This window comes from Brassica napus, chromosome C7 (genome assembly GCF_020379485.1).
Source record: "Brassica napus cultivar Da-Ae chromosome C7, Da-Ae, whole genome shotgun sequence".
NCBI classification, from domain to species: domain Eukaryota; kingdom Viridiplantae; phylum Streptophyta; class Magnoliopsida; order Brassicales; family Brassicaceae; genus Brassica; species Brassica napus.
Genome location: NC_063450.1, coordinates 31,886,613 through 31,903,297, shown reverse-complemented (window position 1 = coordinate 31,903,297; position 16,685 = coordinate 31,886,613). Strand labels below are relative to the sequence as shown.

The window sequence follows — 16,685 nt, the reverse complement described above, 5'->3', positions numbered from 1 at the left end:
GAAATTTTGAAGAAACGTCTAATTACCGTTTAATACATTATGAACAATTTTAAGATATATCAGTTTAATTTTTTTACTCTATATATATCTCATAGTTTAATATGATAATATTTTTGAAAGGATAAAAATATTTTTCTTGAACTTTTATATATCAATTTAAAATTATATTAATATGATAATATTTGATAGAGGATAAATATTTGCTTTAATTTTCTATTTAAATATTTTATTAATATTAAAATAATATTTTCAAAAAGAAATAGTTTAGTCACATGTGGACCGCCTGTTCATGAGAAAGATCTTTTGATTTAGAACAACATTAACAAGCAACAGGCGCACTACGATCATTTCTAACACACTTTTATAATTATTTATCAAACATAAATACTATAAAAATACAGGTGAATTTTTCTATTATCTAGAATTTTAAAATGAAATTCATATTTTTTTTAAACATAAAAATAAAGTGGATCGAAAATTCTCTAATTGCTGTTAGAACTAATTAAGCACAAGTGGCAGTAGGAAAAGTAATAAACACCTTAAGACTTAAGTGCTTAGATATAATGGATTGGCGTGGGAGTTAACAAGTTGTTTGTAGCTTGAAACTTATTGGGGGAATTACCAAAAATACCGCTTTCGAGATACCACTTTTTATTTTTACCTTAATCAATTTTACCATTAAAATTTTAATTGGCAAAGTACCTTTATACCCTTAACTAATTAAACCTAAAACTAACTGTTCTCTCCTACTTCTCACGATAATTTTAAATCTCATCATCTCAGATTCAAATCGGCGTTGACGAATTCCGCGGTGACGAGTTCTCCGGCGAGATCGGATGACGCTGCAGAGTTGTCCGGCGAGATCCGACAAAGCTACGGCGAGATCCGACGAAGCTGCGGCAAGATCCGACGAAGCTGCGGCAAGATCCGATGAAGCGGCGGCGAGATCCAACGAAGCTACGGCGAAATCCGACGAAGCTATGGCGAAATCCGATTACTTTGCAAAGGCGCTCTCCGGAGTATCACTCCCATGGGTGAAGATGTTCAACGAGTCTCCTAATTTGTCCACTCTCATCGATGTGAGGCTCAGCTTTGCTTTGATTTTTGAATTAAAAAAATAGTCTCAGTCTTTGATTTGATTCTCTCCGATCATCTCACCTCTTCTTGCAGGTTCCCTTGTCTTATATTCCACTGATTCCACTTCTATATCCACAAGAGTTAAGGTAAGTAGTAGTATTTATAAAACTAAACCTTGAAATGAGTTTGTTTGATTTTGATCACAAGCATGGTCTCTGTACAGTCTACAGAGAGGGTGAGGCAATATATCCCTTGTTAAAGGACGTGGCTAGCTCTTTCACCAGATATGCCAGGAGGAAGCAACGCGGTGAAACAGATGTTCACTTTTGCCTTGAGATCAGCTAGAAAGGGTATTGTTACAGGAAATCCTGTTTTAGACGAGAAAGCTACATCAATTGCTATCTGGTGTGTGCTACAATTTATAAATACTTATAAATAATTATAAACTCTTATTAATGGATACAATTATATAAGAGTTTATAAATAATACATAAAAGAGGTTCTTTGGTACAAAAGAGGTTCTTTCAGTTTTTATTAGGAATGATCTCCAAGTGGCCTCCTTTATGAGCAAACATAAAAAAAAGTGGAACACTTCTTCATTTTTGTGTAACAATTTTTGAGGTTAACTCTTTGGTCATGTTTTATTTATAAGGCTTTGTTATTTACTTTGACACAATCACAAAGTTTCGTGTTTTTATATTGCAAACATATATGTACACACTCTTTGATTGTGCGAAACAAGGTTGTTTATGGTAATGCCCTTGAGATATTTAGAACTCCTTTTACATTTTCATAAGGACTTAAAAATTATTGTATAGAAATTATTGAGTTCATGTTTTTATGTTTCAAATGGAAAGGCATAGATCACAATTAATTATGTCAAACATGATACATACACGAAATGACGTTTCTAGTACTCAAGACTTCCTCATTGCTGGAAGTATCAAAATCTTTGAGGTGTTTATTACAATTTAATACTTTCAAGGACTTATAAAATAATAATCAAAACGTATTCATTTCATTTCTGAGATTTTATTACATTGTTTACATTTATAAAGACTTATAAAATAATTGTACAATCTTATTAGTTTCATGCTTTTATGTTGCAGATAGAAACACAAAGTCACCACTGATAGTACCAAATATGATAGAACCCGAGATGAAGTTTTTAGTACACAGATTTGCCTATTCCTGAAAGTAGTAATATTCTTGAGGCATGAAAAAACAAATTATTTATAAGAGTATATAAACCATTTATAAAGGCATGAAGAATTTAATGATAAGCCTTTATAAGGGTTAATAAAACATTTATAAAGTCCATCCAATTCAGCAAAATCAATAAGCCTTTATAAATGGTTTATATACTCTTACAAATAATTTATAAACATTTATAAATGATTTTTAAATTTTATAAATGATTTACAAACTTTATAAACTGTTCTTTTATAAACTTCATCTCGGGGTTCTCTGAGGGTTTACAAACTTTATAAGGGTTTATAAAACATTTGCATACCCTTTATAAAAGGTTTATAGACTCTTTATAAATGATTAATAAGTCGTTATAAATGGTTTCTAAACATTATAAAACCTTTTACGAACTTAAAAAATGTTTTATAAACCCTCATAAATTATTTACATACCTTTATAAACCTTATAAATGGTTTATATGCTCTTACAAATAATTTATAAACATTTATAAATGATTTAAAAACTTTGTAAATGATTTACAAACTTTATAAACTGTTCTTTTATAAACTTTACAAAAGATTTATAAACTCTTATTAATTATTTACATATTCTTGTAAACCCTTATAAATTATGTTACAAACTCTTATAAAAAATTTTTATAAGACTTTCTAAATGGTTATAGATTCTTATGAATGATTTAGGGACTTTCTAATTTATTCGTAAACCTATATAAACCTTATAAATTGTTTATTAACTTTAACGTTTTCATAAACATTTATAAATTGTTTATAGACTTTACAAAATTTTTTATAAGTCTTTATAAATTGTTTATAAAATTATCTAGAGCCTAACATTCACCCTTTAGTAGCAACAAAGACTAGAAAACTGCGAATTATGTAGAGATACTGACTCAGCAAAAAAAAAAAAAAAAATCAGAGGGAAGGTTGGATTATATCCTTTGAAGGAAATTCAATACGGCCACAGAGACGCCAGCAAGCTCCTGTGTGGAATAGAGACTTCTCAAAGACCCATATGTCACATACAAGCACCTGCATAAGCAACAAACTTGTAACTCACTAGCAGTTCTTAAAAAAAAAAAACTCAATTCTAAGATAAAAACTATGCTCACCTTTCAATGTTGAAAGACTAGATTATACTTGAGTTTAAAAAGTGATTACTAGTGAAAGAAATGAAGACATATTGACTCTTGGCATTAGAAACAGCATTTCTCAAAACATATAAGTAAAAAAGGTAAGTCTAATGTCAAACTTACCTTCGCCACCACGGGATTTTCTCATGAAGTGCATAAGGTTCGTAAACAAATCCATGTCTTACCGTCGACACTCTAACAGCACCCTGCACTCGTAAATAGTTGATATGAGACATCAAATCATAGGAAACAACTGACATATGAGACAAAAATGCAAGAAAGAACAACAGAAACCGAGTTATTTAACACACCGTTTTCTGCGGCTGAGGTGGAGCCTTCACTTGCGTTGTAGCATACCTTTTATCACTGCTAAAGGAAACATACTCTGCAATCTAAGACACAATAAGAAACAAAAAAATGTCAATGATTGGTCAATAAGACTTAAGAAAAAAAAACAAAAGCCAATGATGAATATGGTGATTACCATTGTAGATCGTAGCAAATGTGTGCTGGCAGGGTTCTGGCTCTCATATAAGCTTGAACACAAGCTTCTTCCATGAGTGTCGGGAACTGAACATCTGAACATGTCAATTACATTACTAAATAGCTCAAAAGCATCAATTCAGAGTCAAACCAGTAGAGAAATGGGATCTGGATTCACTACCGTGTGAAAGAGAAGAATGAAAGCTCCTCCAACGCCCCAATTTGAAATCATCTCCAACTTGAGTCTAAGAGAACTCATTTCCACTCCTAAAGCTGGAGACAAATGATGGAAGACGATTAAAAATGGATTATTTTTTAAGCTGTCGCATCAATGGAAACAAGATGCAGAAACTAAAAATTGATTTTTTGTGTTAAATTGAGATTTGAAAACTCTAAAAGGTTGATCGAGCATCTTGTGGTAAAAGCAAATGATTCATAATTCAACGCATTTTTTCCTAAAACTTAGATTTACAAAGGGTTATAAATTTTCAAAAACTCAATGTTCACTATCGGAAATCTTTCTCTCAGATCCGACTATTAATAGATAACTCTTTCTCTTAGATCGAAACAACAAAATCCGAGAAAATTACTTACAAGTTGTGATTCTTGCTCGATCTCGTCGCCGTCGTCGCTCGATCTTCCCGTCGTCGCTCGATCTCGTCTGCTTCGTGAGAGAAGATACACTTGATCTCGTCACTCGATCTCGTCGCCGTTGCCATCGCTCTGTTGAAAATTTCTCTCGAGGGAGAAAGAGATAAGAAATTAGGTTAAAATTGTGAGAGGGTTATTTTTGTCTTTTGCCTATTAATGATTTATGTATTTCTGAAAATGTCTTTATTCTAAGTATATATATGAATATGGTACTAAACAAAGTGTAAAATTAAAATTTCCCCAACTTATTATTGAATAATTTATAAAATTGGTAGTTGTAACAAATAAGTTTTGTTATATTTCTTGTTAGTTGATACAATTTGTTGTAGTGTTTTAACTTAAAACATACAAAATATATACAACAATGATTATAACGGACAAATTCTTGTTTGTTCTCACTTTTCCTAGTGTTTGAAAAATATGACATGGTTTTGTTGTGATTTATAAATGCAATATTTTCCAAAATAAAATATATAATAAATTATTTTTATAAGAATAACAGTATATAGATAAAGATAATATATTTTCTAAGAGATTATATAAATATCTCTGAACATTTATAAATATATCCTAATTTAAAAAATAGTTTAGTCACATGCTCCACCACCATAAACATTCATGAAAAAGAAAAAAAAAATATTATGAAAAAGAGTTTTTGATTTACAAGCGATAAAAGCAGTACAAAGCAGAGTAAATCAGTTTTCATAGTTGTTAAACGCTAGCCTAAGTGGTGGAGGGAGCGATTATAAACATCTTTTTCTATATGCTCTATCGGCTGATTCGTCGCCTCCAAAAGAACGCATTAAGTGATACAGAGTGGACTAACTCGAAATCGTACCACACTGCATGATCTGAATTTAGAATACTTTCCGACTAATGCCTGAGGGTGAACCGATCATCTGTTATGGTCCACCATATAAACAATTTGGGCCAAAACCCTAACTAAACATTTCTCGAAAAGAAAAAAATTATCAAATTTGTGTTTATTTTGTAAAACCAGGTTTCAATGGTGAATCGGATCCTCGGTTTTGCCAGTTTTCAGCTGATTTTCTGGTTTTTTTATCAAATTTGGTTTTGGAAAAAACCGGACTTGGTTTACTGAATGAGTCACGGTCCAACCAGTCCAGTTGAGTTTTCAAAACTTTGGAAAATTGAATTTTCTGCCATATTCATGAAATCATATTTTCTCTATAAACTACAAATCAGCATTTTCAGCCAATAACACAAATACACGTTTTCATACCAAGTCTGTAAAACTTAATTCTTTTTGTAAAAACCATAAACTCACATTTTCTATTGAATTTGCAAAATTGGATTTTCCCGCTAAATCATAATATTGCATTCTTTCCTTCCCAAATTCATAAAATTGCATTTTTTTTTGATATTTTCTTGTCAAGTCTGTAAAATTACATGTTTTGCCAAATCCCTAAATCACCTTTTCTATCAAAACCCATAAAACTGCATTTTTTTCAAAACCTTAAAGCACATTTTGCCAAAACCATATTCAATTTTCTCCAAATTTTTCATTTTTCACGGTAGAACTCAAAATCACAGTTTATGCACAAACCATAACATCGCATTTTCCTTTAAACCCCGTAGAACTATATTTTCCAGCATAAACATTAAAATTGCATTTTTCAGCTAAACATCAAAATTGTATTTTTTTTTTTGTCAAAACCGCAAAATTGTATTTTTAGATCAATAATTTAATTTAGTATGGTTAATATTAATATTAAATCAAGATAAACATATTTTAGTTATGTTCTTATTAAACTCTTTTAAATAGAGACATAGATGGTATTTAAATTAAATTATATTTATTTTTGAAGATATTATTTTATATTATTTTGGTTTTTTAATTTATTTTAAAATTTTATTTGAACGGATCGAATTAGATATCTTGTTAAAAATCTAAAAAAATTTCGAATATCCGGGACACTGAATATCCGGATGGCTAGGTTCAAATCGGATCGGATAATTGATTATTTAAACAAAAAGGATCGGATAAAAAAATCTCAAAAATGCGGATATTCCATCCGTGCCCACCGTTATTGTAGGGTTAGTTATTGGATCAAGCTTAGTTGATTCAGCTGATTAAAATTACTATGATATATATATATATATAAAGTATGATAGTTTAACATAATAAAAATTTTATAGAAAAGAGAATATTTCTTTAGTTCATAATTTACTTTTGAACTGTTATTTTTCAATATAATATTTTCAGCTATCTACAGTCCTATGTCACTATAAAATAGTGAAAATAAGTTTTTGATTACGAATGATGGTAAGCACTGTAAACCGATTTGTGTAATCTATATTATTAAAAGAGAAGTACCCATATGAAAATGTTCTTACTTCATTAATTAAACTCCTTTTTTTTTTTTTGCTTGTCTTTTTCAGTTGCATTTATGAAATATCTTAAAACGAATAAAACTGCCTAATTTATTACTTATCTTTTCAGTTACATTAATGAAATATGCTTAAATGAATTTAAACTTCCTATTTTATTGTTTGTCTTTTTCAGTTACCTTAATGAAATATCCTTAAATAAATTTGGACATAATGTCATTTAATCAACCAAAAAAAATTCATGAGTTATCCTTACGTGCATAATTTTAATAATGAAGATTTTTAAAAACGTTCATCATTAAAATGTTACCTAAAACATGCAGCACTAATGTATAACATGCATCAATAAAACTATAATTTGACTCACACAATTGTACGGATATTATTTTCAGTTGATTAAATTTAAAAATAATTATTTATTCAAAAAATATTTAAGAATGACTATGTTTTTAAAAATGATATGGTATTATTTTCTCATAACTCATTTGTCATTTGATAAATTGTTAGAAAGAAACTTTTAGCATAATATAACTCAGTTGTCATTTGCTAAATTTATGGTTTTTATTTATATTTTTTTATTATTTATTTATAATATTTTCATTTTATATTTGAAAGATTAATGAATTTTCTTTCAAACAATATTTTTGTAAATGTAGTTTTTAAAAAATAATCAATTAAAATTGTTATTATCATTGAATATCATTATTTTGACATAATTTGAGTTTTCGTTTACATCAAAACTTATCATATTTTAGGATAATTTTAATTTAAAATGTAATTTTCATATTTTTCAAACAAATTCTAAAAATAATTTTTTAATATTTTGTTATAATCGTTAAAAAATATTGAGTTGCATTTCAAATAAAAACGTAAAGATATTAAAAATATTCTAATTAAAATATGTAAAATTTAATATAGTTTTAAGGAAATTGTCAAAATAAAAAAATTACACATAAAATAATCATGATTTTTGTTAACTGGTCGGATCATTATTTATATGATATCGCACACGAAAGAAAAATTTCTGTTTTTAAAATTATCTAATTAACTCTATACTCATGTTTTTAATATTTTTATATGATATCACACATTCGTAAAAAAAATAGATAGTTTAAAATGCAAAAAAAAATATTTACTTAATGAATATAATATGAACGAATATTACAAATACATCATTTAATAAAATAAATAATTAAAAACTGAAAATTCATAGCGCGGATCAGGGTCTAGTTATTGTTAAACACAAAATATAATAGAGGTAAAACTGTATGTTAATAATTACAGTTTCCAAAACTATTTTAGTTCATAAATGAAAGCTTTTTAAGTGCTGTTTATTTAAAAATTACATGTAAATGTAACGCATAGTTTAAGAACTGTTCCTATTTTCTAACCCTCTCATAAAAATGAAGTCGTTAGTACTTTTTAACTCTTCTTATATCTTTTGTGATAATACTTTTCTTGCTTTGAAAATCATATTGTGGTACCTTTTAAAAATAAAATCTCAAAAAAAAAAAAACTGAAAGTATTAGAAAAAAATATTGACACCTAGAATTTTATTTTATTTTTGTCATCGACACCTAGAATATTAGCCTATAAATGGCATAACAGTGAAAGAAGAGGATAGACGCAAACAAATAGCAAAAACAAAAAAAAACATTGAACATTGCAGCTATGGCTCCCACATTGCAAGGCGAGTGGATCAAGGTAATTACTTAGTTAGTTAATTAATTAATTAAGAATTCTATTTAAAATGTTAGGTTAATTTCTATCAGTTCTTTATTTTGCACGAGAAAACATTATACTAGGATTGGATATTCATTGTTTTTTTACTCGAGTAATGAGTATTGTCATAACTTCGAACTACCAACCCTGACTGTCAAGTAACTGAGTAATAAATCGACCCATATATATTCAGTTTTAACTGTCATTAATCATCATCATCATCATCATCATTAATTAACAGGTGCAGCAGAAAGGAGGAGAGGGACCTGGAGCAAGAAGCTCACACGGCATAGCCGTGGTCGGAGACAAGCTCTACTCTTTCGGTGGCGAGCGTACGCCAAACATTTCCATCGACAAACACCTTTACGTCTTTGACTTCAACACTCACACTTGGTCAATCGCCCCGGCCAACGGACAAGCCCCTAACGTCAAGGCCCTGGGCACCCGCATGGTGGCCGTGGGAACTAAGCTCTATCTATTCGGAGGCCGCGATGAGAAGAAACAGTTCGACGACTTTTACTCGTACGATACAGTGACAAAGGAGTGGAAGTTCCTCACCAAGCTCGATGAAGAGGGAGGACCTGAGGCTCGTACTTACCACTCGATGGCTTCGGATGAAAACCACGTGTATGTATTCGGCGGGGTGAGCAAAGGCGGGGTTATGAAGACCCCCTTTAGGTTCAGGACCATCGAGGCGTATAACATTGCTGATGGGAAGTGGGCTCAGCTACCTGATCCTGGTGAGCAGTACCCTACGTTCGAGAGAAGAGGAGGAGCTGGATTCATTGTGGTGCAAGGGAAGATTTGGGTGGTTTACGGGTTTGCAACTTCACCTGATCCTAATGGAAAAAACGATTATGAGTCTGATCTTGTGCACTACTTTGATCCTGCTACTCAAAAGTGGACCGAAGTGGAGACTAAAGGAGAGAAACCTTCTCCAAGAAGCGTGTTTGCGCATGCGGCAGTAGGAAAATACATAATAATATTTGGAGGTGAGGTCGGGCCGGATCCAAACGGACATTATGGTCCCGGAACATTGACCAATGAGGGTTACGCGTTGAACACCGAGAGTTTGGTGTGGGAGAAGTTTGGAGGAGGAGCTGAACCGGGTGAACTCGGTTGGCCTGCCTACACGACTGCTACCGTCTATGGAAAGCAAGGCCTCCTCATGCATGGAGGAAAACGTCCCACCAACAACCGTACCGATGAGATGTACTTCTACGCGGTCCATTCCGCCTAAACAATGCGCTCTCACTACTCTCTAAGGTTCGTTTGTGAAGTTTCAAAAAAAAAAAGGGTTTGTTTGTGTGGTGAGTATTACTATTTGTGTTGTGTCTCATAATATGTAATGTAAGGTATAATAATGGTTTGTGAAACCTATGAAATATAGCCAACTATGTATGGCTTATTATCAACTCAAATTATGTGTGTTTTTTCGTTTGTAAAACTGCAATCATTGGAATAATATTACTGTTACGTGTGTGTTTAATAAATGATCGAAGTTATCAACAAATTTGTTATAGCATCCAATTTCCGCAGTCGTTTTAACATTTATGCACTTATCTATTTAGATAAAATATATCTAATTGGATTATGTCCTATATCTCCGTGAACAAAAAAAACATGTCGTATATCTAAGGGGGAACTAACCTAAATGGATGGAGAAACACTACTCTCATTATTTCCCTTATATTTTGACTATACTTTTCTCTTTGTGATCCCTAAATTAACCCTCTAATTTTTTTATAATAAATCTGAAACTTCATTAAAACATTACACTATAAATTAAAATTGTACCGATATATTAACAACCAACTAGGCCTCACAATAAACCTTAACCAATGAAAACTTTCGGCCCAATTCTTTTTCTTCTTCTTCTTCAACATACAACATCGTCTCTCTTTTCCTCCATTAATGTGATTGAAGCTTCATAAAACATGTAATATGTCTATATTTAATGAAATTTGTTCTGGAATAACTTTAAAATTCTATGTATATCAAGTTAATGTAAATAATGTAAGATTGCTGATGATTTCAGAAACGAGTTTTAAAACTATGTTTTATGGGTTTTGGGTTTATTATGTCCATTTTTGAAGAAAATTTATCAGGAATATCATTAAAATGAAATGTATATCTTGGGTAATGTAAATAATGTAAGATTTAATGAAAATTTAGAGAGATTGAAAACGTTTTATAAAACTGTGTGTTTATAGACTTTGAGCTTATTTTACTTCATTCTGAAATATAATAGGACTGTAAAATGGTTATAGAGATGATAGTATAGTGCTTTAATCCGATCAACATCGTTCTAAAAAGATGACTAGGTCGTAAATGTGAAAATTTGTGGATACTACTTAGAAAACTAGTATTACTAAGGTAAACCAATTTTATTAGAATTATTAGTTCTACTATGTTCAAAGTTCTAATGGTATTACTGGTATTAATTACTATGTTGAATAGTAGTACAAAAATGAATAAGTATGAGTAAGAAAAGGTCGTACGATGTGAGAATTAATACATATTTAATAATAATAATAATAATAATAATTCAAATTTTAATAATTCGAATTATTATGTTATTATATTTCAGGAAAAAAAATTTACCTTGCACATTCATTTGTTTTGATTATGGGGGATGTTATATGAAGAATTGGGCTAAAATAAAATGGATCTCAGGAGAAGGTAAAGGAGAAGATGAAATTCACACTATTGTGTTGAAGAAATCATTGGAGGTCACGTACTCTAGGTTGGTTGAGTGTATTTTCAGAAATATTAAGGTAGATGAAGTTAAGATGAAACCGATGATTAGTTACTTTTCAGTGGACTTTCCAATGGTATTGTATTTGAACAAGCCATCATATATTTTATATGATGAAGACGTTTTTGGTTATCTACTGCAAGTAAATCATGAGAAGTGTAGAAGTGTTCTAAATGTGGAGTTCAACAATAATATAGATAAAATGAATGGAGAAGTGCAATTTTTAGAAGAGGATGATGAAACTGGTGGATATGTCGGTGTATCTGATAGATAGGTTGCTGATAGAAATGCTACTGATATTGAGGCTGGTACTGGGAAGACGTTTTTGGTTATCTACTGCAAGTAAATCATGAGAAGTGTAGAAGTGTTCTAAATGTGGAGTTCAACAATGATATAGATAAAATGAATGGAGAAGTGCAATTTTCAGAAGAGGATGATGAAACTGGTGGATATGTCGGTGTATCTGATAGATAGGTTGCTGATATAAATGCTACTGATATTGAGGCTGGTACTGGGAAAGATGCTACTCATGATAGTGAAGATATTGATGATGTGCACATACTTTGCAAAGACATTGAGATGCATGAGAATGTTCAAAATGTCACTGAGAGAGATGAGCATGTGTTGGAAGTTACAAAAGTAAGACCATTAGTTGAAGTCGCAGCAGGTGTCTAGGAACGGGACGATGGTATGGATTTGGTTTTAGGTCAAGCATTTAGAAGTAAAGAGGCAGGAAAAGTTTATATTCATATAGCTTCACATCATAAATGTTTTGAGTATGATTCAATTAAGTCGGATACTGTGAGATATGTGATAAAATGCCAAGGAACCAAAGATGGTTACAAGTGGTTTGTGCGAGTTGCAAAGTTAATGAATTCAGATTGTTGGACGGTTAGAAGTTACATCAAGCAGGATACATGTTATATTATTTACTACAAGAACACTGCTAATAGAAGGAAAGACACACCACAAGTTGTTGCATCTGTTTTGGCTCAAGATTATCCCAAGAGATTTGGCACACGATCTCCCAATTATGATCAATTTGGTTCATCACAAGGTTGGTGTGGATGTATCATACTAAACTGCGTTGAAAGGAAAAATACAAGCTGTTTATGTATTTCTCGAATTCTTCCTGAGTTGGTTTTAAGCTTCTTTCACATTTTTTCAGCTTCTTCCTCAGTGTTTTTATCTGTTTTTTCCTCGGTTGTTTTCTCAGGCTCTTCTTCAGCGGTCTTCTCAGCCTATATTTCCTCACTTTTGTCCTCTGTTTCTGCAGCTTCTTTCTCAGCGGTTTCAACTACTTTCTCTTTCTCACTATCACTGGTTTCATCTTATTTCTCACTTGTTTCACCTTATTTTTCATTCTTTACCTCAGTTGTTTCAGCTTCTTTCTCCTTCTCTTCCTTAGTGGTTTCAGGTTGCTCCACATCTTCTTCCTCATCTTTTTCTCACATTCTTTCACGTCTTCTTCAACTGATTCCACAACTTGGTGCACATCTTCTTCACCAACTTTCTCTTAATCGTCACTTTCTTTCACTGATTCCTCAGCTTGATCCACATCTTCTTCATTTACTTTCATGTTTTCTTTTGCTTCTTTTTATTTCTCATTATGACGATCATAGAAAGGCTCATTTTCTTTATCTCTACCATAATTCAAATGATGCCACTGTTCAAATTCCATGGGGTCACCACGATTCATCTTCTCATTCCTTTTCCTGTCAATAGAAGTTACTCTCATTTCAATTTTCTTAATTTATGGTTCTTTTCAATTGCACTCATCCTCACGTCCATAGACATTGGCTTTGTCTCCACCCTTCCCTTAAGTCCAAAATTTTTTTTCCAATGGACAAAATCATGTCTTCCAAACCTTTCAAAGTCAAATCTAAACCATAATTAGAACATGATGCTTGTACATTCGTCACCTACTATTTCTCTTTCTATTTGGAAACACTCGAACAACAACATATAACTCATGTAGTTCTTTCCACCAGATAGTCTTATGCTTCACATTTAACCAGAAGTTCCAAGTGTCACTTGGGTTGCCTTCACTTTCATACTCTTCTCCTCATCAAGAATACGGGCCAGCAAAGTTTATTCATCCACAGTTGGAACCAACATACTGTTAATAACCTGGAAAAAAAACAATAATAACTAAAATCAGATAAATTATATTATATTCTGATAACTTCTACTAAATATATAATCATATGTACCTTTATTTCTCCGATCGCCCTATATTTGTCTTCTTGGGGATAACCATTCATACTACTCTTTGTAAAATGGTTCTTACACATCCTAGGACAGTCTTTACTAGGGTCATCTGCAGGGACTAGAAATTATTTTCCCAGATTCAGAATACACTCAAAAGCCAAAACCTACACAAAAATGTCATATTTTCAATTATATAACAAATAAAAATTTACTAAAATATATGATTTACCTCTAAAGAAATTATGAAACCATGAAAGAAATGTCTCATGCAATTCTGCCTTCAGATGGTTCATCATGTGATTAATCCCCTTTATTGCATCCTGAAATGTTAGACGAGTCCAAGGAAATGTTCTGCAAGCTTCCAAATTATCCACAATCCTTAATATGAAAAGGTCCAAGAGTCCATTATTCTTTGGCTTTCCTCTAATAACCCGACCAAGGAATAACAAGACAACCATCTTCAATCTATCCACACATGGCTTCATAGACAACATCTTCAGCTCCACATCTTTTATAGTGATATTCTCTTTTACATTGAAGAAATAATCAACAAACTTATAACTCATTAGCTTCAACTATCTCTTCGGATACTCTTGGCAATCTAAGCCAAAAATGAGAGCATGCACCCTCATATAAAAGTGGATTTTCACACCATTAACCACAAACCATTCAACATTGTCTTCTATAGTACAAATGGTGCACATGAGTAACATCCACATCCCTTTGAGCTCCAGGTTTGGTTTGTCTGGCATGTGGCTGAAATTCCGAAACTGAAGATGGCTTGTGAGCCAGTTAACCTCGGATTTAAGTTTCTTGATGACCCCTACAGTCTTGAACACATAGCACTTGGTTTATATCTTGTAAGTCTTCGTGGACTGAATGTTGTTGAAGTAGAACTCAAGGGGTTGCATTGGTTGTCTTTCCTGCAATAAAAATACATATATACTCATTAGTTGCTCTAGTGACTCTTACTGTTACTAGTAATACCAGTAATATCTATATATAATAGCAAACCAAAATTTTGTACTCTATGATGTCATCTTTTTTTGTAGGAAAAAAAATATCAATCAAACGGTGGAATTTATCTTGAGGGTAAAATCTAATGGTTACAATTTTGTTTAAAATGAAACTATGGCGTCATCTATTCAATCATCGTCTTTGATCCACAAAGTTATAACTCCTCGAAGGCAACGCGACACAAGGCTTACAGAAATCGTATAACCGTCATCATCTCCCTTAAGAGTCGTGTCTTTTCACAAACTTATTAATAGAATTTACTGCATTAGATTGCGTTTTCGGTAGTTCCTTCTTCAGATTCTCTAATTGGCTTCTCATCTCTCTCTGGACTTTTCTTTTCTGGTAATTACTTCGGTGGACGTGGGATCCATAGACGGTTAAATCGTTCGTCCATACATCTTTTTTAAATGTATCTTTCTACTCAGAATCTAAGAATGGATTTCTACATAATCACCTTTGTAAACCAATTGTTTGTTTCGGTCTTTCTCCAATTCAATAAGGTTTGTTTTCCATATCTGGTTGCTGTATCTCTGTTTGATTTCTACCACTTTTAATTTTTGTTAATCTTCCTCCTTTTTTTTGAAATACGTATTTGTCTAGGAACATAAATCAATGTCTTGATGCCTTGTTTGATGTCCAGGAACATAAATCAATCTTCCTCCTGTACGTGTTTGATGTCTGTTTGATGTCTTGTTTGATTTCTGCCACTTTTAATTTTTCTTTTCGCGGCGTGCTCCAGGAACATAAATCAATCCAGTTGACGCTATTTGAATGTCTCTGTAATCCAATCTCTTTTTGGATGGTTAGGAATGCGTGGGATGAGATGGAGTGAATTGCGTTTTATTTTTTGGCCAACGACCAATCCACTTGAACACTTACACCAGCAATTATTGTAGGTTCTAATACCCAGTTGTAACCAAGAGCAACAGCAAAGTGTAATATACCTTTCTTTCGGGGCTTCCTGCATAAGTTTGTTTTTCATATTCTCTTGGGAGATTTCATTCATTAGCGTCTGATCCAGTTAGTCGTCATTCTCGAAAAGCCGTAAACTAATCTTCTCGCTCACTTGGGACAGTAAACTAATCTTCTCTCTCACGTGGGACAAATCACTATCATTCCTGGAAAGAGAAGAGCTAGGGCAGTCAGATTTCGAGCACAACAATTTAACAAATCTTGCTTCAGGACTTTCAATAGAACTGCAAGCAGTAGAGTCATCTGTCACTAAAAGCTTGAGACTCCAAAACTTTATACTCAAATTCACGCAATCTGTTGGAAATTGTTACATATTAGGGAACCCTTCCAGCTTCATGCATAGCAGCCACACACTGGAGAATACCATAGCTATAACATCTGCTGGAACTTCTGTCTTCCCAAACATCTAAGACTACTCTGCAGTCTCAGCCGCCTTTTGAGTCTTTAAGAATTTTCCAGTAACAAGAACCTATATTTTTTTTGAAAATGAAAATAAGCACAAACCTATCTTTTGATTATTCCCCAGACGGACAACCAAATTACTAGTGCTGGCTTCACTTCACAACCTACATAAGTCCAGTTTGGGGCAAAGCCAATAATGCTAAAGAGACTCACGACATATCCATCGAAGTCCCTCCTAGACTTGTGACCATTGGACCCATCCTCACTCGTAACTTCTTCCCAGTAGGCTGTTGAACTGGAATGAGTAAAAGACTCGTTTGCATCAGCAATAGCATCAACATCTCCACGTTCTTTGCTAATCCAACGACTGAAACTGTCCATTTTTCTAAACTTTCTTCACCCAATGCATCGTCTAACAAATGATGTTTCATTGTAGATAGATATGGAGCTTTTTCACTTCATCTTTTTTTTATAAGAATTTTTATTTACAATTTTACGCTCGTATTCATTTGTAGTTATGATCTAAGGGATATAAAGTAATCTTGCTTTAAATGACTTACGTCATCAAAAGAATTAGCTTTTGCAACTCTTCCCAGACAAGTCTCTTCTCAAACAACACATTACATGCGTTCTAGAGTAACAAACATACATTTTCAAAATCTCATATAGGGAACCTTTTAAAACAGAAACTTATAACAAATT

General features: G+C 32.3%; 1 protein-coding gene and 1 long non-coding RNA gene across 2 annotated transcripts; both read left to right on the top strand.

Annotated features, from left to right (window-relative positions):
* Positions 1-8,434: 8,434 nt before the first annotated feature.
* Positions 8,435-10,116, top strand: LOC106415866 (epithiospecifier protein-like). The gene is made up of 2 exons (XM_013856677.3): positions 8,435-8,605; positions 8,865-10,116. Exons 1-2 carry the CDS (start codon positions 8,573-8,575, stop codon positions 9,861-9,863), a joined length of 1,032 nt encoding a protein of 343 aa, XP_013712131.2. The 5' UTR covers positions 8,435-8,572; the 3' UTR covers positions 9,864-10,116.
* Positions 10,117-13,682: 3,566 nt separating this feature from the next.
* Positions 13,683-15,596, top strand: LOC111201890. Its single transcript, XR_007326626.1, has 2 exons — positions 13,683-15,109; positions 15,210-15,596. It is a non-coding gene; the product is annotated as an uncharacterized LOC111201890 (long non-coding RNA).
* The last annotated feature ends 1,089 nt before the right edge of the window (positions 15,597-16,685 follow it).